The sequence below is a fragment of the Hoplias malabaricus genome, chromosome 16 (genome assembly GCF_029633855.1).
Source record: "Hoplias malabaricus isolate fHopMal1 chromosome 16, fHopMal1.hap1, whole genome shotgun sequence".
Taxonomy (NCBI): domain Eukaryota; kingdom Metazoa; phylum Chordata; class Actinopteri; order Characiformes; family Erythrinidae; genus Hoplias; species Hoplias malabaricus.
In genome coordinates this window covers 16,668,721-16,692,240 of record NC_089815.1, presented here as the reverse complement: position 1 = coordinate 16,692,240, position 23,520 = coordinate 16,668,721, and the positions used below count along the sequence as shown (strand labels likewise).

The window sequence follows — 23,520 nt, the reverse complement described above, 5'->3', positions numbered from 1 at the left end:
GAGCTTGTTCACACTAGGACTTGGCTGGAGCTATGGTGAATAACTAGCTATTTGAAATGCATCTCCATGAGAACCCATCATGAGAAGAATTAATGAACTAAACAAGTCTGTCCAAGTGAAACACTTTGAGAAAACTGTTGTTATATTGTATTTGCCAGTGCTGTATAAATGATATGATATATTTGATTTGAGATACAGCTGTACTAACAAACCTTCTCTTAGAAAAAAAATCTACAGTTTAATCACCATTTTATTGACTTTCTTTTATGTTCTGAAACAGAATAGTGCTCTTAAAATAAAATTTTAAATTAATTAAAATATAAGTTCAAATTTAAGGAATTTTCCTTATTGTAATAGTCTAGTTACTCTTTGGCCTACAATTGGCTTTGAGGCCTCAAACTGTAACTGTTAAGTAAAGAAGCATTCAATCATCATTTACAAAGCAATCCCTTTCATTATATGATTTATAATATTCTCTCTATATGACATAGCTTAGGGGCTACATACAAAAATAATAATTGAGTGGTTTGAGGAGTTTGAAGTAAGCTTATCTCAGCTAAAAGAAGTGATCCAAATAGGCTTGAATTCATACAGACAATTAGTTATGATGGACCTGGTAATATCTTTAAGACAGTAATAATATGGGATTCAAACGATAAACTAGTACCTAAAACTTATGAAAATAGCTTTAGATGGTACAGAAAACTCATTAAAGTCAAAGATAAATTCTGCAGCCTTGATGTGAGTACACTTATTGGTAAAAGGGTTTGAAGATTAACAGAATCTCAGGGATGTTTAAAGAATACTATTCTAAACCACTTTAAAAATCATAGAAATGTACAGAACCATATTAAGTAACATAGCTCTCACTTTAAAACTGTGGAATGGAATATGCTGAATTGCAATGAACCATACCAGAAAAAAAAGAGGTCAGAGAAATTAAAGCATTCTTTCTAGTCTTCTGTAATCTAGATTTCTGAGTGGGGTAACATTTGTTAACCCACTTAGTCTGGCCTTAACAGACAAAAAGAAAGTTAACTTACACTTCTGGCAGCATGGAGTTTCCTGCAGGGTCCTTGACCTGAAACTCAAAGCTGTCCGCAGTCACCTCCATGTCTGAGGGAATGACATACCGCACCGCTCGCTGGTCCAGATCTTTCTGAGCAAAGCGCCCTTTGATATAGCCGCCTAAAAATACCAGAGATGCTTGATGACATATGAAGGTTACCACCAATGAAAACAAAGTCAACATCTCTGAAACAAGAAAAACTCTAAATTAAGCAAAAAGTGGTTGCCAAAATTGAAAGCATGTGTAGTGCATAAATGTAATTTTTATATACTGACTGAAATAATGTACATATTTAATTGAATAAACTGATTAATTTCAGATCTTTACTGTGGTCAGTATAGTCACTAATTACACCTGCCTGTAATGGCATTCTCGAGGAATCCGAAATGCGGAGGTCGTGTGATGATAAACTCCAGTTCTTGGTCAGAGCTGTCTGAGTCTGTAGCCTGTAGGTCTTTGGTGGTGATATAGATGACATGTTGATCACCTGGAAGAATCTGTATTGTACTTGGAGTCCCTTTATTCACAAGATGTGGAGGGTTCTTGTCAATGACCTCTATCTGTGAACACAGATGGTAAATTTATTTCTGCAGATGATATAACTGGCCAGAAGAGGGCGGCATCATTATGTGTGCTGGTAAAAACGTTTAAAATTCCTTAACTAGCCTTTGTCCAAAGTGCATTTAAGTGCCGCTTAGTAAATGTATAGGAAAGATATCATTTTTTGCACAAATTCACAGACTAAAATATTCCAGAGAATATAAGGTCACGGAAAGTTTTATTGTTCAAAAGTCATTTCTGAGGGCTCAGGAATGTTAGTGGTTTTGATAAAATAGAAATAGAGTAGAAATAGCATTACATTAATAATAATAATAATAATAATAATAAGCAAACGTGGAATTTTTTTTTTCCAATTAAAGTTTATAAGTGTTATTCACAACCCTAAATTTGAGAATCCTCTTATATGAGCCTCTCTATTATTAATCCTCTCAGGAGAAATAACCCAGCAGCAGAAGAGATTAAAAAGAGAGCAAAAGTCACTTCTAATCTCATTGCTGGGGAAACATATGATATATAAAGGATTATTTTCCTTCCTGTGTGGTACTATGTGTGGCAGCTCTTTCTGTGAATGCAGCTCTATTGTCTGCTCCTTGTTAGAGAAGATTGTAGCAGCAAGTTTGAAGGTATGAATTAGGAACATTTATATAAAATGTATTAAATGTTTTTAACTGTCAACATTACAAGGGGAGAGTAGAAACCCGCACAGCTGACTATCAACAGGCAATTAGCCTCTTACTTTAGAATAAATGAATAACTACCCCTTATTTTATGGTGTAAATCCAACCAAGGATAGTTTTAGAAATTTATGACAATTTCAAATGCACAGCTGCTCCCTTCTCAAAGGGTGTGTCTCTTTTGCAGTTTTATGCTTATATTAGCATAAAATGGGGCCACAGGAGAAGCTTCTAGAATACCAGAGTGAAGCAGAGCCACAACACATGGCTATAGGTGGTTTTGTAGCATCTGGTCAGTATGAATTTGACATGCAATGCAACAGGGACAACCTAATTAACCCTCCACTGGTCATATGAGTAATCATAGTGCACCTAAATTGAGAAGACCCAGAACCAATAGGCATTTCTTAACAACAGTGGTGCATTCCTTTGTGACTGCAATCAGGAAAAGACATAACTACTAAATAGTGGATATTTTCACAAAACTTAACTTTTCTTTAAGTGAAATATTCAAATCTGTTACTATGACATTTACATATTATACCAATACTATATTACAAAGTTTCATTCATGAAAACAAAAATGATTAGCAAATACCCTAGCAGAAACGTATGCAAACTTAAAAGATAAATAGAAATTCAGAGAAAAATAAAAAGTTTATGAGAAAAGTCTGATTTGACAAATTAATTAAATAAAAATAACGGGATATAGAGAAAATTGAGAAACTGTATTAACATATTTTACTGTATGAATAATTATTTTCAATTAAATATACATTAACCAGTACAAACACACTTTTTTAAAATAAAGACATTTTAAATAACATTCCTTAGTCTTTTCCTCAGTACAGTACACCTCATTCTTACCTGTATTGTGAAAACAGCAGGCTGCTCCCTCAGCTGTCCATATTCCAGGTACCCTTTATTGGTCCCATCAGATGGATGAAAGGTGAACCTGTCAATTTTGGCAAAGCTATTTATGTGCTGGTATTTTAACTGCATTTTATTGATGTCTAACTGTGTGAAATGGGCCTGAGACAATGGGAAGCCTTTAAGCAGCAGCTTTCCATACTGTGGAGGCTGGACAATTGTGTACGTAAGGTTCTCGAGAGCTGTATCAGGATCAGTAAGTTGAAGATGTTCAGTTGAGATGGTCCTGGTGGAGCCTTCAGTCAGTTGGAGGCCCATGTTGATGCTCAGAGTGGGTGGGATGCGGTCACTGTGCTCAATAATGAAACTAATGGAACCGCTTCTAGATGTCACACCGTTGCTAATGTCAAACCTGGGAAGAGAAACAAGGCTCATATAAGACAAACAAAATAAAGTAATATCCATCCATCCATTATCTGTAACCGCTTATCCAATTTAGGGTCGCGGGGGGTCCAGAGCCTACCTGGAATCATCGGGCGCAAGGCGGGAATACACCCTGGAGGGGACGCCAGTCTTTCACAGGGCATAAAGTAATATATAAAAATCAATCTTTCTCAAAAAGAAAAAATTTCTTTTCACCTGTCTTTTCAGTGTGTGATCTTTTCAATATGAATGGACCTACAGAAATGATCACAAATTACTAAATATATTTATGCTAAACTATATTAAGTCATATATATATATATATATATATATATATATATATTTTGCTTCTTCTAAAACTAACATTTAAAATATTATAAAATGCTTATTTACCAACATATTAGCATATGATTAATTTGAATATCCCTAAATTTGAACATCAAAGAAATTTCAGAATATCACTACTGTCATTTTCAAGATATTTAAGACATTTTCAAGTTTCAAGGCAATGCATTAATGCAAATCCTTAAACTCTAGGATAGATATTATTCAGAGGAAAAACAGGAAATACTAAGAAACAGATATGCATGTCACAGCAATATTATAATGTGAAACTCTGCAATGTTTTAACTCAAGAAATAGTTACCACATGTTTTAAAATCTGGTCAACTGTGTATCTCTGGTAACCGTGTGTCCTTTGCAAGAATTAGAGCATACTCCAAATCCGATGTGCTTTACCAACACGTAGCAATGTGGTACAGCAAAGGAGCAGAAGGTAGAGTGATGGGGTGAACAAGTAGATCACGAGAGAAGTGAGTCCTCTGTGAACCCACTGCCAAACTTGTCTGCCTCGCAACACACACCGCCCTGCAGCTTATAATCGGTGGCCATAGTAAACAGTGCTCCTGTCACCTTGTGCTTGCCTCTTCTTGCTCTCTCTCACAGCCAAACTGGTCAAACATCTGGCATCACCATTGTCCCACATTTTGCTCGGTAATTGTGCCCAGAGTCCCATTCTGCATGGCCGCCACAGAGGCAATGCCAGGCAGAATTATCACTCTCCTAATAATGCCCATTCATCATCCGCCTGTCAGGAAAGAGCAGAAGGAGGACAGGGCTCCCCAAAAAACACCTTCTGCCTCTCTCTCTCTCCCTCCCTCCCTCCTGGCCTCGGCCAGTGCCGCTGTCAGCCTGCCGTTTTTGACACACAGGTGTTCGCTCAGGTGTTTCCCGATCACAGGGTCTGCTGTCACAAGCTGCCTGCCACAAGCGCAAATACAAGCTGTTATAAATAAGATAAATAAATAAATAGCAAACCTCTTGTCCAGATCAGTCCCTTCCCCCCAATATTCATATAATGCATACATGCCATTACATTAAAATGACCACCTTGTTTCTACATGTGTCTTGCTGTGTCCAAAATACCGGCATCCCTGCATTGCACTTCTACTAGAAAACTGTTGCACTGCAAATGCTTTGGTATTTACATATTTGTTCGATTTGGAACAACAATCTGTTGTAATTACATACAGAACTCCAGAAATGGCCTGGACTAAATAAACAAATAAATAAAATAATGGCACCTTAGAATTTGGAGCAACTCTGTGGGAGCAACAACTGAATTCAGTCACTTCTTGTAAACATGTTTCTTACATTTCTCATCTGGAAGTCTCTCCGATTTAAGGGGTGCCTCCTCTCAATAACCTCTTAATCTGTTTTACGGAGTCACTTCAGAATATTCCAGCAATTGGCTTAAAACTATTTCTGGGTGCTTTTTGAAATGTATTTTGTGTTATTGTCCTGCTGGAAGACCCATGACATCTGATGAAGAACCAGCTTTCTGAAACTTGGCACTGTATTGCGTCTTCAGATGCCATGCACAGTCAAGGCCTTGAGTGCAAGAAGCAGCAAAGAAACACCAAAATATCTGTGAAGCTCCACCATGTTTGACTACATAGCCAAAACATGTTTGTTTCTTTGAAGGCCTCATTTCATTTTCTGTAAACAATACAATGATGTACTAACACTCTTTTGGTCTCTCCACAGAATGTTCACCCAGAAATATTGTGGCTTCCTCAGGTACGTTAGGGCAATCTCCATATTGGCTTATTTATTTCTTTGTTTCCAGCTGTGGGGTCCTCCTAGGTCTCTTGACACAGCAACTCATTTAATACAGATGTCAATGCTTGAATTTATTTGGATGTTTATGGAAGTCAGCTACAGTGCCATGTGCTGGAACCTTTTAATGGAGAGAGGAATATCAAGATGTCTGGAATAGAACTTGTATCCTTGAGATTGTCCATGCTTTTCTACAATTTACTTTCATCCACATCCTTCCATGTTAATTTTTACAAGCTCACACTGATGTGGTGTGGGTGGCACTGGTAGAAGTGGATCAGACACAGCAGTGCTGTTGGAGTTTTTAAACCCCTCTGTGTCAAAGCTAAACCGAGAAGTTCAGAAAAGAGCCACTGTTGCTCATCGGCTTTTTAAAGGTTTCAATTCATCTCAAAAGAGTTTGGATTGCCCCAATCCACTGTCAGACAGATTGTATAAAAATTCAGGAAATTCAAGACATTTATTACAGAAACCAAATAAACAAAACCAAAGCAATAAAAAAAATCAATATACACATAAAGCAGACAAGGTATATACATTGTTAAATTCTAAAAAAGTCTTAAAAGAATGCAAAATTAATGTAAACTGAAAACATAACTAAAACAAAATCGTCCAAGAAAAATATTTAAAGGTGCTTTATTCATTCAATTATTCATTGTCTGCAACCGCTTATCCAGTTCAGGGTTGTGGTATGTCCGGATCCTCCCTGGAATTAATGGTGCTTTATATTGCAAACTTAATATGTTTGTAGTTTTGAAACCTTTGGAATGTAAACATTTAAAGAAGACTAAACAGTCCTGAACAATATCTCCTTCTTCATGCTGATCTCTGCATTGCCCTGTGCTAATCTGACCACAGATGTTGGCAGAAAGCACTGCTGCTGTTGCATGCTGTCCTTTAAGTGGCACCCACATCAGACTTGGCTGAGGCAAGCTTATTTGCTCCCAGCTGACCCTGAGGTGAAACTCAGCCAAGGTTTTGGGTGACAAACCAGGCCATAAGCACACGAGAGACAGGACAGGTCAGCCATACGCTGCCTTCTTTGAAGTCTGCCTCCTGCCAAATTGGCTGGAAAAGTACATAAACATGGTGAAACACTCCCCTGTAAGTGTTCTAATGTGGCTGACAGAAAGAACACCCTCTTTTCTTGTTTTCACTCTGAAATATTTGACCTGCCTTTTATATAATATACTATGTTAAAGTTTGGACACAACTCGCAAATGATATGCTTGATTGATTTCTAAATGCAAGTTATATATATATATATATATATATATATATATATATATATATATATATATATATATATAATGTTAAAAAACACAATAAATATAATATTTTCAATTTTCCATATATATATTTACTTCAAAAGATAAAGGGTACTGATATAGTGGTGTCTGTACAGTTTAAACTTACTTACTAAGCTTATGTTTAGGGGCACCCTGATTTTATAGCAAAATAATTGCTTTTGCAAATTACGAGAAATAAACACACCAAACCTTTTCTTTGGTTCAGTTTGTAGAAAAAAGTTGACACAGTTTAAGGGGAGTGGACATTAAAAAAAAGACAATAGAAACTGAGTTTCTCTTTAATACCAGCAACAGGAAGACTTGAAAGTGATATTTAAATAATGAAATGATGAGGTACAACTTTTAAAATGACTGTACTTTTCATAATTGTGGGCGAATCAAAATTTTAAAATGCTACTTCATTTTAATTAGTTTTCATTGGAAAGCAGTTATACTGACCTGAAAGAGTCATTGTCAGTGAAGTGACTGTTGTCATGAGTGTAGCACACCCGGTGTGCTGCCACATCCATCTGGGTGAAGGTAAACATGGTAAGCCAAGGTTGCTGGGCCATGTGCAGGTGTCCATGACTAGGTGGAGTGGTCACTGTGTATATGAGCTCATCTGACTGGCTTCCACTGTCTGAGGCCATCAGAAAATCTGTGGTCAGCACCACTCTCTCTCCCTCCATTACGGTCACAGGGTTAACAATTAGAGCAATATCACCTGTGTGGGGCATCCAGAATAGGGAAGAAAAAGAAAATATTACTTTAATCTCTATGAAAATCCAGGACATTTTAATATGCTACATTTGCCCAAAAATGAAAAAAATGGAACAGAATTGCTGGAGTTGAGCTTACATTTACAGTACAATACTGTGTAACAAAATGTCTACTTCAAAACAAGCCAAATTATCTTACAATATAATTTCAAGGATTACCAGTATTTAGGGAAAAAAATGTATACAAAAATTTGTATAATGATGTATACAAAAAGATATATTTTGAAAATTCAATATTTGATCGATTTTCTAGCAATTTTGGCCAGATATTGTTATAAGCTTCCATTTTAAGCAAAAAGAAAAGAAGCTATCTTTAAACACCAAACACGTCTTAGCTCACTGGTTATATGTGAATTAAAAAATAAACTCTGTAATTATATTTCTGCTAGAACTTACAAATGACAAGTCAAGTAACTGATTTTCAAACAATGGGTTTTTAGAATCAGTATTATCAAGTTACTTCTGTTAAATAAGCACAACTGATATCTTATGCTGACATCAACAACCAGCTCAATCGGAAGTTGTAGTGAAAGAGAGTTTCTGGGTGTTGTGCCACTGCATCTGAGAGGACAGGGAGTGGGGACAGGATACAGCTGTTGACTCTCTGGTCTGTTAATAATTCACTCTTGCTGAGCATTTGGAGGTGGGCCTTCCTGAGAGTCTGAACCTTCTCAGCTCATCTCCGCTAGGAGCCACTAGCACCAGGGCCAGTAGAGTCTTGCCTGCCACGCTCCCCTGCTCACTCAACCAGCAAAACTATTGTGACCATGGGGAGGGCCCTGCATTAAATTATACATACACACTGATTAAGCCTGTCAACTAAGTTGTTTTTCCTACCCTATGATTGACAAACAAAAACATAGCCAGACTGGACAATGAGTGTGGCTTTGATTAGCATCTTAAATCAGATTTTTACATACATATTGTGCGTAACAAGTGCCAAATCCAGTCTGTTTGGTCAAGTTTTAAATTGCTTTTTGTGCATTGGTGTCACAGTAACAACACAGATGCGAGTACACCAAAGACTATTCTATGTAGAAAATATAAAATGTCCTCCTCAAATCAGACAAATAACATCATACTTCAGCTAACTATCTGAACATCGCCATGCAAAATTAAATCATGTCAGTGTAAACAAAATATAAGTAATCTCCAGCAGACACTGTTATTAGATCAATAGAGTAATTTGTACATTACATATAATACAGATTGCTACATTGTCTGGTTGCTATTAGTGTTTTACTCTTTCAATCTATGCTGATTATTATGTTATTAATCTTAAATTGCATTGCCCAGCATATACAATGAATCAATCATGAACTTAAACGACTTAATCTGTGATATATGCAGTAATAAGAGAAATGTCCTTAGAAAAGAAGGATCCTTGGTGTCTAAGAAGTCAACTAAACTTGTGATAAATATTTATGCAGAAAAAAACTTTTATTACCCTTTGTAACAGTGTGGACAGAGATGAAGAAACTCAGTTGGGGAGTCTGGTTATCCATATCACTGAGGAAAAAGTGGAAGCGGTCATGGCCTTTCAATCCACTGAAGGTGGTGTGTTTGTACCACAGGCGGTTCATCTCCACATCCTCCTGTGTAAAGTTCTGACCTGCATTCAGATCAAGCCATCCATCTTCTGTCTATGCACAAATACAAGACACATCGACAAACATACTAATAAATGATTTACATATTAAAATGACTGTATTATATATATATATATATATAATATATATATATTGTGTATGTATATATAATAATGCACTTAAACTGATGTTCAAAGATTTTGTCATATTGTCGTTTTTTGTTATATTTAGTTAATTTTTGTAATTATTTGAAAAGCAGGAAATTGAACAAGACCAGATGATTTTTGTAACCAATTATTTTATTTTAGAGAAAGTCAAAATTTCTAAAATTTGAACAGTAGTTTATTTGTTCATTCATATTTTATGGTGTGATATTAAGTACTTTTATATGAAATTGTATATATAAATACATTAAATAGTAATACAAACAAACAAACAAAAAATAGGCCCAAGAAGCATGTGATATTGCACAGATTCAGATTATGTTAGTTTGTCCAGACATTAATTTCAAACCTTTGAATTGTTTTCCAAAATTTTCAGTGGTAGTGTTTATCACTTGTTCTTTTAGATGGGGAGGCTAACCTTAAGTTGCAGAAGGCCGAATCTGGGGCTTGCATTGAGAACATAGTAGAGCTGGTTAGCGGGGGTGTCAGTGTCCTCTGCTTCCAGCACTACACTTGAGATAACCCTCTGCTCCAGAGCCTCCAACTCCACCCCTGCATTCCTGCATACACAGAACAGAGCCTGAGACGCTGAGGGAACATTGGGCACTGATGCCAAGCCTGCATGCTCAAATGCTAAATATGCTCAATGCTAAATATGCTCAAATGCTAAATAAATAAGTACACAAATACATCAGAGCCGGCTGCTGTTGGAGAAAACAAAGGCAAGTGAGACCAGCCTGTCACTGCAATCTGAGAGAACATGAGCAACAAGGAAGCGGACGACTGCCAAAAAGCCACATTATTTCTGCTGCTTTGGAGCTTGAATTTGCACCCTCTGCCAACTCAATAAGTCTAAAAAACATAAAACAAACCTCTTGATCTTAAGGGAAATTGATGGGACAATGCGTTGCATTTTATAGAAGGATGTAACTTCATTCCTAGTCACACAGTCAGGGAGATGTAGATTCCCCAGCCACATGTGTCTAAAATTCTCCCCCTCCCTTCTGCCACTGTCCAGTCTCCTCTGTGGAAAAACCCTGTCCCTCCTCCCACGCCTACTTCCATCCGCCTTTCTGGCTCAAATTCTGTCCCAGGGCGTCCTTACTTTAGCAGTCGTGGCTTTTCATCATTGACTGGTAGGATGCGGACCCATGCCGTCCCCTGGACAGTGTGCCTGCCATCTGTCAGCTGTACAGTGAAACTGTCCTTAAGGGTTTCTGTGTCATCGTGCATATATATGATCTTCATTCCTGTGGACAATAGAAAAAGGTAGAGAGTCAAGGATTGCTCAAGAAACATTTGTAGTTGCACAATGAACATAAACACATAGCTTTTGAAAGCATAAACTGAATTTACACAATTTACCCCAAATGTAGTCAATCAAACCTGTGACATATTTAGATGTTTATGACTGCTACATTAGCTTTGGAATAGTAATAGAAGGGTACAGTGAACTATATTGAATAGTTTGGTGATTATTCAACTTTCTACACAGCAGCTAAACCTGGCAAATAACCACTGAATTGAAATATTGAACATGTACTTTTGATGGTACCAGAACCACGATAGTTCTTCTGAGAGTGTACAAAGGGAGGTATAAAGGGAGACATAGAGAACAAAATTGCTTCTAATAATAAAAATAATGTTCCTAAAAAATTTTTTGATTCCCAAGTCACCTACGTTTCTGTGGCTCTACATCACTATCTTACTTGGAGGGCGGCAGCACAAATCACCGGGTGCAAAGTGGCTGTGAGGTAATTGCGCAGGAAAGGACTTTGCATATGAGGCAGAAGCACCATGGGCGCTCTATGACATCTGTATCCTGGAACATCTGTTCAGCAAGCCTGGGCCCCCAAGATAACAAACTTGTGCCCTCTGGAAGGCACAGGGGTGACTAGCCTCATGGTGGGACACTACATTCACCAACCCCCTTCACAAAAGATCCTAAAACTCCAACAAACATGCATACACATTTAAAAAAAAAAAGGTGCAAAATAGGGCTGTTTAAGATGATGCCACAGACACAATTTCTTTTTTTATATAATGAACAGGTGGCACTTTAAAAAAACAATTCTCTGGAACCACTCAAATGTAAGGTATCCTAAGGGACCATCAAGTTCTGTTGCAAAAAATTAGCTTTGGTTCAGAGATCCAAATAGAAGCTGACCTTGTCGGAGTGCTCGCATGGTGAAGGAATGTACCGGTAGACTCTTCTGAAGAAGCTCTGGACCCATCCCTTTGTATCGACTCACGTCCAGCCCATAGATCCCATTTAGCAGTGTCCCATGAGCAGGTGGCATCAGAACAGTTATGGTTAAAATGTCTTGATGAGCATCCATATCGACTGCATTTAGAATGGCTGGGTTCAGTTCTTTCATTCCTCCTTCCATAACCTTTGATGAGAGAAGAAATATGCAAAGAATAGGTCACTGAAAATACAGGAATACTGTACAGAAATATATATATATATATATATATATATATAAAAACACATACACAACTGTTACTGTTACAGTATGCCAATTAATGCTTCAGCTAGATTTCAGCAGCGATTTAAAGGATGAGTCATTCTGAAACCTAATAATAAATAATTTCTTGATAGATTACTGTGTACTCAGCAATTTTAGAATAATCTACACATGTTTTACATGTTTCTCTTTATGGCTATATTAAACATTTCTTAATCTTATTATTTTTGTTTTATACATCTACCTGCAAGCCAAATTCTTTTATATTATTGAAAATGTTTATTCCAATATTTCGAACAACGATTACAAGCTTATCACTGACTGTGAAGTTGTGCAGCTGCAGGGATGGAGTCTCATCATTGGTGGGGTTGATAATGATGTAGAAGGGCATCGGCCCTGACTTATGGTCCCCATCGCTGATGCTAATAGTGAACTGGTCTACTGTGGGCTCTGATCTCTTGTGCTCTGACTGGACATAGTTGATGAATCCGGAGGCAAGGTGGAGCTGGCTGAAAGAAACTTCATTCAGACAATATCACTTAGTGAAAATTATTAAAACAGTGTGTTGTTTGTCATTAGTTTCAGATAGAGCCCATGGATAAAAACTGACCCACTCTAATTCCAGCATTGCTCTTCTCAAAACCAGGTGAGGGCAGGGTGTTCTCCAGAAAGCCGTGCTGAGGTGGACTCTCCAGCTGAAAGATTAACTGCTCTGGCTTTGTGTCAGTGTCTGTAGCTGTCAAGACACCTCCACACAGACACACACTAGAACCCTCATCCACAACAACCATGTTTCCTAAGAGTGAAAAAGACAAAATTTCACTTTTGCAACTTTCATCAACACAAAGCGGATTTTGTTGTGGCTAAATGCGTACAATTGAGAACAGTGCATATTTTAAATACTTCCAATGCAATTTCCAATGCGTCCATAATAATGGACAGAGCTCACCTCAAAATAACTAAGAGACATGTATAATACTGAGAATGAAGATATTAAAAAATATATATATATATCTAGAATGGAGGGTGGTATAGTGGCACAGCAGGCAGTGTTTTTTGCAGTCACACAGTTCCAGGTGACTGTCTGTGAGGAGTTTGGTGTGTTCTCCCCGTGTCCACATGGGTTTACGCCGGTTGCTTTGGTTTCCTCCCACACCTGTGTTGGTAGGTGAACTGGTATTTCAAAAAAGTGTCTGTAGGTGTGAGTGAATGTGTATGTGTCGTGCTGTGAAGGACTGGCACCCCGTCCAGGGTGTATTCCCACATCACGCCCAATGATTCCCAGTAGGCTCCAGACCCACCATGACCCTGAACTGGAGAAGCATTTACAGATGATGAATGAATGAATATCTAGAATGGCTCATATTTGAAATGTGCTTCAGTCACATTATACTCTACTTAATAAAACCGCAATAAATTAAGGATAATACTTTATTTGTAGTACCTTTATTTTCTTTCCAAATATAATACTGGAAAAACAATTAACATTGCAACATATACACTATGAGATCTTAATGATTAACATAACATGGCAAATAATTCCAAATGGCTAAATGGCTGGTTTTCTTAATCAAAAGCACATCATGACAAATAAATCACAAACCACAATTCCCTGAGATGTTACTATACCCTTTATCAATTTATCCCAACTTTCAAGTATCCCATTTTTTTTCCTTTGCCCTTTTTCCTCCAAGGCTCATGTTTTTATTACCCACACTCCTTGTAGTCCCTCTTTTTTCCTCTTAGTCTCATTATTTTATTTACTCTCTCTCATTATGTTATTTACTCTCTCCCTCACTTTCTCTCTATGCTACTCCCCTCTTGCTCCACACTCTTTCGGCTCTTGGCCAGCCTGCTGCCACCTGGGTGCTGATAAAGCCATCATGCCCATGCTCACTGGCATCTGCTCCCATTTACTGCACTGATAAATAATGAATGGGGAATGGGCACAGAGGGGGCTGTGTTTTGGATCAGGCTCTGCAACAAGGAGAGAAATTAATGACCAACAGTCTGGGATAAAGGTGATAAAACCACCATCCCCGTGTGAGGAAAGAGGGAAAGCCAGATTCCCTCTCATTCCACTAGCTTAATGCTCTTATTCCAGCCATTCCTTATTCAGTGCAAATTAATTAAACAACATCATTTCGTCATAAACCTGCCCGGGTCTGGTGTGGGGTTGCAATCTTGGTGAGTCCTTCCCCATTTTCTAGCCAAGGATTTGGAGAATTAGGAGATTGCCATTGGGATGGTACACGAGAGGTAAATCTTGGCAGGTGGAAAAGCGAAGGGGTAAGCTCAGGCTGTGTGCCGTCTTTTCTCAACGAGGGAAGCTCTATTGTGTGTTTCCTCTTCCTTATTGTCCACTCTATCCCTGGGAAGCGTGTTTATGTGCTGTCTGCTGTAGCATTTTCTTGCTGTGTGCTACCCGCATAATCCCAGTCAGCTGTATATTACTCTAATGCCCGGAAATACCTCAACAGCAAGCATGCTGGGATTTCATGTAGGCGTCTAACTGACACCCAGTCACTTTTCCCCTACGTCTCATTGTCCCCCAGTGGTCACTGTTCTCCATTGATAACTGCAGAGGTTCTTGTCAGTCTGCATGGTTTAGAGCAAATCCCTGCCTTGGCTTAAGCTCTTGTGAATAAATAAATGTAATGTAAATGCTGTGAGATTTATGTATGAGCGTAAGGCGTCCGGATAGTCTCCATCGGCAACATGGGACACAATGATTACCTGAAGCTTTTAGTAGGCTCTAGCACATCAACAAAACAAAATTGAAAACACATTGAATTTTGGTTAATTGCTTAACCATGAAAAATTGTAGACCTTATACATTTTCTGTACTATTTATATGTAATAAGGTGGTAGTTTCAGAATTAATTACACAAAATTAATTAAATTACATTACAAATCATTTTCAAAATACGAAAAATTTAAATTACACCATGATTTTGTTACATGTGATGGTAACATTTGTCTACTTACGATTGAATTATAAATGTCTGTTTGTACAAAAATAAGTTAAACCTGTTTGATAAAATGTAGTTGACTGAGGACCTTATGAATTCTCCATGGCTCTATAGCCACCAAGCAATTAAAATAGTCTACATACAATTTTGAGTTTCAGCAAAGAAATTGATCGAAATGGATGTTTACCTATAGTTATTGATGGTGGCTGGTTGTTAATAGGAAGCACAGTGATGTTAAGGTCGTACACAGGAAGTGTTCCATGTAGAGGGACGGGTGGTGGGACAACATCTTCCTGGCAGCAGCTGTCTATCGTTCCACTCTCACCATCTGATACTATGAGAGTGACAATGTCTGACACAGGATCTGGTCCAATCTCACCACCTACATATACACAAACAGCCAAATAAGACAATAATCCCTACATAGTTGATTATAAATAAAAAAATAATTCCTATCTTACATAATTTTCAAATATGCACACTGTGTTCATTAGTTTGTTTGGAACCCAGTTTTGTGCCAAAGTGTGTAAATATGCCTAAGGCAATACATTCATATTTAATATAAATTTCCTCCCCAAATATGACCCCCAAAATGGTTTTACATAAATTCATACATGTGTTTTAAATTTTGTAACCATCACTGCCCACATACTTCAATGAGTCTTTTACATGTGTGTGGATGGAAAGCATCTACCAGAAGCCAGATCAGAGTCAAAAGTTTGATTGCGTCTGATGACAACCAACATGGAGATGGAGAAGGAAGTGCAGATAATGTTACTTACTATAAAAATGACAAATGACAAATTATGCAGTGCTGTAAAACGCAGGCCATTAAACACTTTTTGACTTGGATATTGAGAATTCATTCACTTATTTTACCAGTGGTTATGTTTCGACTGCACTGCCCCCACAGTTTCCTCTGATACTGCTCTGTTTTGATCAACACATAGGACAGCTTTTTACATCTTTGCAACATCACCCAGAAAAGAAATTCCTTATCCCTGCAGGATGCAGAAACATTAGTACATGCCTTTATTACTTCAAGGCTTGACTACTGTAACGCACTACTGTCAGGATGCACCAGCAGGAATTTCATTAATCTTTAATTAGTTTAAAATGCTGCAGCCAGGGTCCTCACTAAAACTAGAAAATTTGAAAATATCAGCCCAGTTCTATCATCGCTTCATTGGATTAAACTCCATATCGATTACAAAATTATGTTATCAACGTATAAAGGCCTACATGGGCTCGCTCCTGAATACCTTCAAGATGTTATTTCCTATTATGAGCCTCCACAATTACTCAGATCACAGAGTAGTGGATGTTTAATAGTTCCCAGAATTCAGAAGGCCTCAGCTGGGATAAGAGCTTTTAAAGCCACCAACTCTGGAATGATCTTCCAGAAAATGTCCAGAATCAGGACTGAGACACAATCTCAATCTTCAAATCTAAGTTAAAAATTAATTTGTTTAGTTAATGCTCTCCCATAGATAAAGGCGGCAGATCCAGGGGTCCACGGACACAGGGAATTATAGTGAAGCATCCCACCGCTTCATGTGATCACTCAGGTTTGTTGACTGTGGAGCGGAGGGATGCCAGTGTTTCAGGATGCTCCCGTGTCTGTGTGTCCTACTGGTTCTCTCCTTTTAGTTAAAGCTGTCATAGTCAGCTCTGCCAGAGTCATTAACCACACTCTGGAAAAGTTTACATTCTCAGCTTTACATACACCCAAAAATATCTAAACTAATTCCATCCCTCTACTTTATTCAGAGTAAACAACCACCCACCTGTCCGGCTGGACACTGATGGATGACTGTTGAGCTCCTGCTCCACGCTTCAGACCAGCTGCCCATGCTCCAGCCACCACCACTTGCCTTGGAGCTGCCCACCCTACACTGAAGTTTTCATGGACTCCTAACTATTATTACCAGTAGATTGACCAGATAAAGATAGGTCCCCCCTTTGTGAGCCTTGGTTCCTCCAAAGGTTTCTTAATCAGCTTTGAGGGAGGTTTTCCTTGCAACTGTTTTTTACATTCTTTTCATTTTTAAATTTCATGTCAAAACTGAAAACATCAGTTGTGAAAAGCGCTATACAAATAAATGTGATTTGATTTGTTCCTTCTATATACATAAGTTTTCCAAAACGTGTGCAAATACAGGAGAAATTAATGCAGTGTACAGACGGAAAGCTTAGAGCATATATGTATTTGATGATGAGCATAAATGAGCTGCTATTCTTATCTATGTAAAAGAAAAAGTATATGTACCATAGCTAAAATGGTAGGAACCCCTGTCTTTAAACTAGATTTCAGTCATTCACTCAGAAACCACAAAATCATGTCTGTTTGAAATCACATGAGTATGATGCTTTAATCATAAATGTCTTGTTAGCTACATTAGATCTTGTACAGTTTCAATAATGTGCCTTGTCAATTAACTTTGTCCATATATCAAAAAAGGGCAGTAAGAGAATATACATGTCCTGCTTAATTTAAAGTATATGTGGGTTGCTCAGGGTGCAGTATCATAAAACATTTACTTCTGCTGGCTAGGCCTACTCTCACCTGTGTGGAGGTAGAAGATGAGGCCGTTGAGCACATCCAGCTGTGAGAACTTGTCCACTGTGACTCTGTCTCGTTGCAGCATGCCTCGGCTCGGAGTGCGAGCCAGCATGTAGGTGAGTCGAGTATCGTCACTATCCGCATCTGTGGCAAATAAATAATCACTTGTGATCTGTACACGACTGCCTTCCTCACAGGACAGTCCAGACCTCAGGCCTAATCCTAGCTGAGGGGGCTCATCATTTACAGGGAGGATCTAAACATGGAGACAGTAAAACATTACGAAGAAAATGTTAGGGTCACAACTGGCATTAAATAATGCATTACATGATGAAGATGTTTAAGGTTACTCCTTATAGCTATTTAGGTCTTGTTTATATGCAGACATCACTAACCTGCACCAAGAGTTCACCATGTGCCGAGTTGATTCCATCTGTGATTGTGAGGCCTACAGTGTCCTTCAAAGTCTCAGAGTCATCGTGGATATATCTGCCATAAGATACAATGTACTTATTTTCACTTAGAAAATCATCAATACTAATAAACACAAGTGTTTAAAATTTGCATGCATTTTTTTGTACAGACTTAGTTCAAATCACCATAGTAACTCTGTAATGAACCCTTATCACCAAATTGGACACCCCTGTTAAGAAGATCAAAAGAGCTGAAAGTGAGTGTTTGTTCCACACACAGTTTCTTTTTGGTTCCATCCTTGTTTATTCTTACCTGACTTTCAGTGCTTTTAGATCCTGAAGTAGGAAGCTGTCTCCCTCTGATAGCACTGCGCCCTGTAATTCCAGTGTTCCATGCTGTGGTTGAGTTCGCAGTTGCACCCTAATTTTCTCCTCCGTACTGTCTGCATCCCGCACCAGGAGGTGCTCGCCCATCAGGAAACTACCACCCCCCTCCTCCACTCTCAACAGGTTAGTGAAAATCTACAGAGATGATAATAAATATATTATTCAACATTTACATTAATTTCACATGTTAAGGTGGGAACAATATATTTAGGAACAAGTTTTCATAACCTTAGCTTAGCTTCCTGCTCAAATAAGCTAAATTTGTGACTAAAGTGTAAGCAATTCTTTGCTTAGGAATTTTTCATACTGTCATACCGTCTCAAAATATTCACACAGTACATGGTATTAACGTGTGGGTGGTGGGGTGCCCGGCTGGGCTGTGTGAGCCTCATGAGTAAAGGGTTTTCAGTTCATCACAGCCAGATAATACACACCGACACACACGTTGACAATAAAAAACCCGTTTCTGAAAGACTGGTGATTTATGAACAGAAAGTTTACAAAATAAGTGAAATATGACAGGCTCTACATCATTTGGAAACATAGCTTTCTTACTAACAGACACTTGTTTTTAAGCACAGCAGATGATTTTCCAGTGAACTGAGGCAAAAAACACACATATTTATATTTTAATATATATTCATACCTGTGAGCATAAAGTCAAGTGGAGTGTCTAATGATTATTTTTTATCTCTTTTCAGCTTCCGTCCTCTCTCTTTTAACCCAAACTCAGCACTAAACTCACAACTGCGGTGGGCTACTGGGCTTGTGTTTCCAACCTGTTTTCAGTGTGACATCAACAGTCAGTGAGCTCCCACAGCACCCTCTCCCTGTGGCTATTTTAAATGCACTTAAATTAACACGTTAGCCTTGTACTTAAAGACACAGAACAGAAATTTGAAACACCATACACATAATGAATACCGCCCTCATTTTCAATTGAGTATTATACCACCCAACCCTATTATTGCTTTAAAAAGAAACTTATCTCAAAACAGTTTTAATATTAACATCCCTTCATGAATGCTAAAAATTTTATTTATTCTACTGGATCGTAAATCAAGAAATGATTCACAGTGTGAGCACACAAGCATGTGTTTTCATATAGAAAAATGAATGGACAATAAGGACATTAATCAAGATAGCTTCATTACCTCTGGGGTCTGATTATCCACAGGTGTGACTGTAATGTTGAACACAAGTCCAGTAAGAGTGCCCCCCTTCTGGTCACTTACAGAGAAGATAAACTGCACAAAGAGTGGCTCAGGACCAATATCCTCTAAAGGTGGCATGTAGGCCACTTTGTGATGGTTCACAGCATGCTGAGAAATGTAACAAAAAAAGAAATTTAAAAAATGTAATATTATTGCAAGATTAATCAGCACAAAACTAAGAAGTCTTCTCAGCTGGAATAAATTGTACCTCACACCTGAGTAAATGACTTGAGCACTGGAACCATGAAATCTTTTCTCATGGTCTTAGTGCTTTCTGTGTAGAAAAGTCTTCCTGCTTCTGGTAGCCTGGATATTCAAAATCAGAAACTATATATTTCAGTCTGTCAGTAATTCAGCGGATTTTAAATATATGCTTTTCAAGATTTAATTCTTTCAAGTATTAAAAAAAGATTAAGTGTTATACATACTTATACATTTTAAAAGTTGAAAAATAAATCTTACATTTCTTTAAGATATGCTGAAATTACTTTTTAAAGCACATCATTTCAAAATTTATTCTTTTCTTTACGTGAAGAGAGGTAATAGCACCTACCCAGGCTTGGCAGGGCTGAAACAGGGCTGTATGATATGGTACATGAGGTCACTGTCTGGGTGCTCAGGGGCTCGGAAGTGAAGGTGGCTCTGTGTGATGTAAATAACTTCAGTCTCTTTTAAGGTAATGGAACGAACTGTGCCAGAGACCTCTTCTGGTAGCTGGTCTTTCACCGGGAACACATGAATCACTACTGTCTGTGAATACATCAGAGGAGAGGATCAATATACATTATAAAATAAAGGTTCAAAAATATATACTGGCAACAGAAATGGTATAACAGCTATGTTACCTTCCAAAATAATAAAGTTAACGGCATTAGAATGAGGTAATGTTTATGCATTCAGTATGTGAACTGAACCGATTTACTGTTAGCACATGTTATTTTTAGTATAATGTTTTAAAATTTCTCACATGTCTGTCAGATAGATTTGGAGGCTCATGGATGTCAGAGAGGATGAAATCAAATGAGTCTTCAAACATCTCCTCCCCTGAGTGTCTGTAGTAGATTAGGCCATGAAATAAGTCCTTCTGTAAGAAAGTCTTCACAGAAGTACCTGCCCAACAACATAATATAACTCATAAATCTGCATTGACCCTAGTCCTGACATCATCTTATGCACGACGATCACATTTATAAGATTTCAAAATCTTAGTTCAATTGTAAACATTGTGGAAATACCAGTAATGCTGTTATAAAGCATAGTTTTTCTGAAATCAAATCTTTTTGCTCTTTCAGTCTTTTTTTTTTTTTTTATAAAATGAGGACTTGAATTAACGAAAACTGTACCAACCTGGGTCATGTGGAGAGTTTTTTTTGACCAGCTCTCCAGCATGCGGTGATGTAATGATCTGGTATTGTATATAGTCGTCACTAGAGTCTAAATCTGATGCCAAAAGCATGTACTCCTCCACCAGCACTGAGCCCCCCTCCTGCACCTCCATGGCCACATTGTTGATAAGGAAAGGAGGAGTGTCATCTTTTGGGAGGATGTAGATGGGGAATTTGTGACGAATGCTGTGGCGGCCGTCCATGATTCTGAAGACAATGTAGTCCCTAGTGGTGTCACTGTCAGAGTGATGATAAACCACCACACCCTCACGTATGTCCTTCACTTTGAACATGAAGCCCTTCCCACCTGAGTAGCAAATGAAAGATGCAGTTCATCCATTCAGTAAAAGAATATGAAGGGCACTAAAGCAGACCAAATTCTGTGCTCTCAGCTTCTGATAATTATTATTTCAGTTCTCACTTGGAAATTTAAAAAATAATTTCAGGTCAAAGGCAGAATTAATATTGAGCATAACTTTCATATCATCCCATCACATTGTCCTCATCTCATTTTCTCATTCATCCATATTTTGCACTCATGAATATGTTTTTGGACAATAATATGAAAAATAACAAGTTTTGTTTCTGCCTAAAGGCACGTGCCCTGGCTCCGTTTCCCAGCCCGTTGCTGAAAAACAAAAAGAAAAATGGCGCCTTTCCCAGGCAATGGCTGCTGCCCATAGTGAGCATGGGCATCTTCTGCTTGCCAGGGAGACAGAAGGGCAAGGTCACCAGACAGATTGAGTGATGACTGGTTGCACAGCAAACCTAATTAGCAACTTTATCAAGGGGGAACCAGTTACAAGTCCAATGGAGAAACAACTTAGTAATTGGGCCCAAAGGTGGCTGTGGGCATCAGGCCCAAAAAAGCCCGGAAAAAAATATGTTCTGTGCAGACACCTGACTCAAGAGGACAGAACGTGGAGGCAGAGGCACTGTTCCATTTGGCCGAAGGCATTGGACCAGCCGAATGGTGACTTTCCCCAGGGTTAGAGTCCCTGAGTTAGAGGTGTGAGTGATCAATTCCCAGTGCCCCACCAAGTCCTCCAGAGAGAGAGCTCTGTTGGACCAGCACTTGTACTGAAAGGCAACACATCTATAATGAGCAAACAGGTGCTCTCGTATAGAGTAGATGAGCCTGGGGAGCAAAACTTTAGGAGCAGTTTTGCTTCCTTCACAATGATGTTGTAACTTATAAATATATAAAACCAAGGGAAAAAATGTAAACAGTAATTAACGGAGAGTGCTGGATGCGAGTGAGAGAAGTTGTTTGAGTAGGACAGGGAATGGTACTGACCAGGTGGTTTTCCATCAAGGGATGACTCAAGGCACTGGGCCATGAGCCTGGAGATACTCCAAACCAAAAATCAAAACAGTCCACCACAGCTTTCATGGGAGATCACAGGCACAACTCTGCTTTATTTGATTTTTTAATAGAAAGCCATATTTAAATATTTCTAACTGCAGACTACATATTTATTTATGCATGATGGTCAAACCCTGATTATTTGCTTTCTCTGAATTAAAAACAAAAACAGATAATTTAACATATGTTCTATATTCAGACGCCTGGTTTTTAGTCTAGTACTGCATATCTGGACATTTGACTGTCACCTCTCCACAAAGCTTTCTAAACTAACAGGCCTGACAGCTAAATGACCTTGTGTTGTACATCTGGCCCATGTGCAGAGTGGCATGAAATGACATAAGTCTTTACAATCTGCTGCATTCAGGCCTTGTGCAAAACAAGTCCCGTCTCGCCACCCGCTGGAGTGGAAGGACAGACGCCGAGACACTGAAGACATCTTTGTGCAGGGGGCCCTAGGCACAGAGTCACCGGTGTATTTTACACCTGATTAACAAACACATGCAGGCCACCTCACTTATGCTTCCTGAGCTGTGCATGCATAATAGACGCAAAGCACATGGAAGGGAAACAGCATCACCATTGATTTATCCTGACCGAACAACAGTCATGGAGAAAAAATGGAGTAGACTGTGCGAAGGGAAATAAAAGATTTTTCTAAAACAAGAATTTTGCAACTAAATATTACCACATTAATATTGTAATATGAACAGAGTACATTTACTACACCTCGAACACTCAGCCGTCCATGCAGAGGACCGTCCACAGCTACCAGAGTGACAGCGTCTATGTTATCATTATCAACAATCTGCAGATTCTCCCATGTGATTGGTCTGGACTGACCCTCCAGCAGATCCAGTCCTATATTAAAAGATTCACTGTGAGCACTTTTAACTCTAGTAATATAAAAATCTGGAAACTTGAAAGATTTAAGTTTAAATGAACTTCATTTAGCAGTTTATTAATAATCAAAAAAACCCACTCTGTGCCCATTCTGTATATCTGAGGACATACCCAGATTCCAGGAGACTCGTGGAGCATTGGTTTCTGCTTTACGGATAGAGATATGGACCATTATAGGAGGGCTAGTTGAGAAGAAGCCATCGACAGCCTGGAATTCAACCTGTAAATCAAACAAAATCATGACTAAGAGAACATAAAAAAAGAACACAAATGAATGTGTATTCATGCATATTTAATTTTGAAAGATTTTTTAA

At 38.3% G+C, this 23,520-nt stretch overlaps 1 protein-coding gene across 1 annotated transcript in view; it reads right to left on the bottom strand.

The window, feature by feature from the left end:
- frem1b (Fras1 related extracellular matrix 1b) overlaps window positions 1–23,520 on the bottom strand; it is a 31,554-nt gene that overhangs the window by 3,484 nt on the left and 4,550 nt on the right. The window contains exons 6-26 of the mRNA XM_066647980.1: window positions 23,318–23,426; window positions 23,033–23,164; window positions 20,900–21,244; window positions 20,520–20,662; window positions 20,106–20,302; window positions 19,768–19,858; window positions 19,493–19,660; window positions 18,265–18,473; window positions 17,934–18,027; window positions 17,542–17,794; window positions 15,163–15,357; window positions 12,614–12,799; window positions 12,326–12,522; window positions 11,703–11,928; window positions 10,641–10,785; window positions 9,954–10,095; window positions 9,230–9,425; window positions 7,463–7,727; window positions 3,171–3,585; window positions 1,428–1,629; window positions 1,044–1,188 (exon numbers count right to left, since the gene is read on the bottom strand). Of these exons, the coding sequence (XP_066504077.1) occupies window positions 1,044–1,188; window positions 1,428–1,629; window positions 3,171–3,585; window positions 7,463–7,727; window positions 9,230–9,425; window positions 9,954–10,095; window positions 10,641–10,785; window positions 11,703–11,928; window positions 12,326–12,522; window positions 12,614–12,799; window positions 15,163–15,357; window positions 17,542–17,794; window positions 17,934–18,027; window positions 18,265–18,473; window positions 19,493–19,660; window positions 19,768–19,858; window positions 20,106–20,302; window positions 20,520–20,662; window positions 20,900–21,244; window positions 23,033–23,164; window positions 23,318–23,426 (4,055 nt within the window). The remainder of the gene's footprint in view (window positions 1–1,043; window positions 1,189–1,427; window positions 1,630–3,170; window positions 3,586–7,462; window positions 7,728–9,229; window positions 9,426–9,953; window positions 10,096–10,640; window positions 10,786–11,702; window positions 11,929–12,325; window positions 12,523–12,613; window positions 12,800–15,162; window positions 15,358–17,541; window positions 17,795–17,933; window positions 18,028–18,264; window positions 18,474–19,492; window positions 19,661–19,767; window positions 19,859–20,105; window positions 20,303–20,519; window positions 20,663–20,899; window positions 21,245–23,032; window positions 23,165–23,317; window positions 23,427–23,520) is intronic.